The 3,527-nt window shown below is 36.1% G+C and overlaps 1 protein-coding gene across 1 annotated transcript; it reads right to left on the reverse strand.

The window, feature by feature from the left end:
- Nucleotides 1-256: 256 nt before the first annotated feature.
- Nucleotides 257-2,396, reverse strand: LOC144564318 (cinnamoyl-CoA reductase CAD2-like). Its single transcript, XM_078313918.1, has 6 exons — nt 2,173-2,396; nt 1,740-1,906; nt 1,323-1,508; nt 883-1,045; nt 589-775; nt 257-511 (listed from the first exon to the last, which is right to left on the reverse strand). Exons 1-6 carry the CDS (start codon nt 2,288-2,290, stop codon nt 373-375), a joined length of 960 nt encoding a protein of 319 aa, XP_078170044.1. The 5' UTR covers nt 2,291-2,396; the 3' UTR covers nt 257-372.
- Between the last annotated feature and the right edge of the window lie 1,131 nt (nt 2,397-3,527).

Genomic DNA, 3,527 nt, shown 5'->3' on the forward strand with positions numbered 1-3,527 from the left:
TTCAACATTAGCTTTACTCCAAAAAAACACCCAAGTCATAGCATCAACTGATAAACGTAATTGCGTTTTGCATAGATACCCAAGAATTTATTGGTATTTTCTAACCACTAATATTTCAATAGATATGGAATTCAATTTCACGACTTATTCATTAGAACCAAGAAATCGACAAAGTTGTGTACACATTTTGACAGAGCATTTTTTTCTCCATGCAGCGCACGAGTCATACGCAACATTGGTTTCAATCTATCGTCGGTCCGCTGCATTAATTAATAATTGCTTTGTTAAAATCTACACCCACAAAGTCCTTATTACATTTCACGACTTATACATAGCAGCTGTTTATGAAACAAATCCATATGAATAGAATCATTAGATAAGTCCTTTGCTCTTCAAAGAATCAACAGTATCCTTGATAATTTTCTCCATTGGTGAAAATTCAAGACCCAAATTCATCAGCTTCTTGGAAGGATTCTTCGCTCGCACCAGCCAAGGTTGGTTATCCTCAATTCTAATAACACCAGTATATAATTAAGCAACATGAACAAATAATGAAATTTTCAAGAGAAGGAAGAGAAAGGTACTCACCTTTTAACTTGAAATTCAGGAAAAAGATCGCATATTTTGTCGATAAGATCAGAACTTTTAGTGATTGCTTCCTCACACAAGTGTCGACCCTTTGCAGATGGGTTCTCATAGAGCAGTATCATTGCTCTAGCGACATCCCTTACATCAACACAACCTATGTACAGATTCTCCATCGGAATCTGAATTCCTGGTATATATATTATGCAATTCCAACAAGCCAGTAAGAAAATCAGAAACTTGAAATTCTTTGGTTAATATTCAACAAATGCTAGTTAACTGAAGGTTGTTGCGAACCTTTGAGAATATAAGTGAATATCATGACACTGCTGTATGCCTTAGGTGGGAGCACCGGTCCAAGAACCAACCCGGGACAAATTGTAACAATATTCAAGCCTTCCTTCTCTGCAAAGTCCCATGCTGCCTTCTCTGCCAGAATCTTCGATACAGGGTACCATGCCTTACCTCACACCAAAAGGAGCCTTCAGTCAATTACTCGGGAATACGAAGAAATTGTATGGGTAGCTTGGGTATATTATTTTATTTGTATATATTATATATTGATATTGTATATTAACATTAAACATGTAAATACTTTTACTAGAATAAAAGAAGAAGAAATTACATTAGGCAAAACCAAAAAGAATATTCTACCAAAACTAAAAAAGAGAAGAAATCCTCAAGGAATTAGACAGGCAAATCATAATACAAAATTAGGATTAATAGTAATGACATACATTATCCTTCTTGAAGATGTCGACATCTGCCCATGATTCCTCTGTCAGTACTGCATCGACTGGCCAATGAGGGTTCGGAGCAATTGTGGTGGATGATGATGTCAGCACCACATGTTTAACTCCGCAATCTTTGGCAGCTCGGAGCACATTAAGTGTTCCCTCCACTGCTGGTTTTACAAGAAGGTTCTGTAAATCATAAGAGATAGATAACACAATTAATGCAGTTTGGAAACAAGTATGATTTAATTTAATGTAAATTTCATATAATATGGCTGGTATTTACTTGCAATAGGTATTAACATTTTTTTTTAGTTGAGGTTTCCCATTCTTCAGCAAGATTTGGAACAGGATCCAAAATCAGTTTGGTGTCGGGACTTAATTAAGGTTGGTTTAGTAGTTGATGCAGGAGTATATTACCTCAGGATCTTTTTCAGCTGACAACGGTGATGCAAGATGGAAGACACCCACTGTTCCCTTGATCGGTGCCAACACAGAGGCGGGGTCCATCAAGTCCATTTGAAACAGCTTCAATCGATCAGCTGCGCCTTCCATTTCCATCAGGTGCTTAGTCTCATTCTCATTTTCTGTAATATATACATCACAATACACGTTTCGTCAGAAAAAAGAGGGTCGAGATTTTAACAGAGCAGTTTTGACTGCATGCAGCGCATGGACTGTAAAATCAAAATAGGGCTGCATATTGTCCGTGCGGCGGATAAAGCGAAAACTGCTCCATTAAAATCTCTACACGAAAAAACTGTTCTCAGTAATTTTATTGTGTGTGTGTTCAGTACTTATGTGTTTATGTGTTTGTGTGTGTGTGTGTGTGTGTCAGAGAGAGAGTGAGTACCGAGATCCATGACTGTGGCATGAACGGTGTAACCACGGTCAAGTAGGAATTGCACCAGCCATGAGCCGATGAATCCGCTGCCGCCGGTGACACATACACAGTCTTCTTTAACAGACATTTCTCTTTTCCTCTCGTTTCCCCTTTCCCCTTCTTCCCTTCCATATAAATGTGTAAATCAAGCATATTTTCCTCGTTTTTTTTTTATCCATTTTGTCTTGGTACAAGTCAACCCCCTCTTCTACAAGTTATTAGAAATTAAAATTAGAACATGTCTGCATCATCCAAGTCAAAAGGACTGAGCGGGAAGCATGGATCTCCTCATCTAAGTCAAAAGGACTTTGCGGCAAACAAGGATCACCTAAAATAAGTTATACTTAAGTGCGGTTTGAATTTGTGTAATTTTGGTGAGTCAACTCGGTTCATCTTGAATTTTAAGTACTTATTTCAATACCAAGTTAAAATTTAAGGGTCCATATAAGCAAACGCTTCGTAAAGGTCGTCTTTCATGAATTCAACTTGATTCTCTCATTAAAATACGACACATATTTTACAACACTGACTCGTTTAATGACTTCAAAATTCGTAGGTTCCACAAAAGATCAAAACTGTCTGCCTAACGCAGTTGCGTTGATCTTTCGTTGATTACGACTTCAAAAGACTTTAAAGAAAATCCTGAAATGGATTATCTTAATTCTTAACTGTCAATTTCCAAATCATATCCGGAAGCTGGAAATTAAAAAAAAAATCAAAATTAATATTTGGAAATTGACATTGAAAATTATTGACAATGAAAGATCACAAGTTGAATCAGGATTAAGCTAAGCCTATTTTAAAGTATAACTTATTTGGAAAATAAGTTTTGATTTAATAATAAATATAATACATTGTTGTATGCAAAATAACAATTTCGAGATCCAGTTAGAAGATACATTTATTTATAAATATATAGTTAAAGTTGGAAGGTTTTTATCTCCATCTTTTATTTAAAAAAATATTATTTAGTTTGATCACAAATATAAGTTTCAAATAAATATACGATTGATGACCGATGTTAAATACCCATTAAAAATTCAATCCTTATTTTCAATTTGAATTCTCAGTTTAATACTCGCGCTTAAAGGATTTTAGAAAGAAAAAGAATGAAAATGTATTTTCAATATTGATTCAATCTTTAATTAGTACCAGTGTTTTAAAATGCGGCTGCATGGGCCGCATATGCGTATGCGGTCGGCAGCCGTGCTCAGAATGCCCATGCGGCCGCATATGCGGTCCGAATATGCGGTCATGCGGATTAAAAATGCGGCCATGCGGTCCGAATATGCGGACTGAAATATGCGGCCATGCAGTTTTTCCAT

Source organism: Carex rostrata, chromosome 13, assembly GCF_964058835.1.
Source record: "Carex rostrata chromosome 13, lpCarRost1.2, whole genome shotgun sequence".
Taxonomy (NCBI): Eukaryota; Viridiplantae; Streptophyta; class Magnoliopsida; order Poales; family Cyperaceae; genus Carex; species Carex rostrata.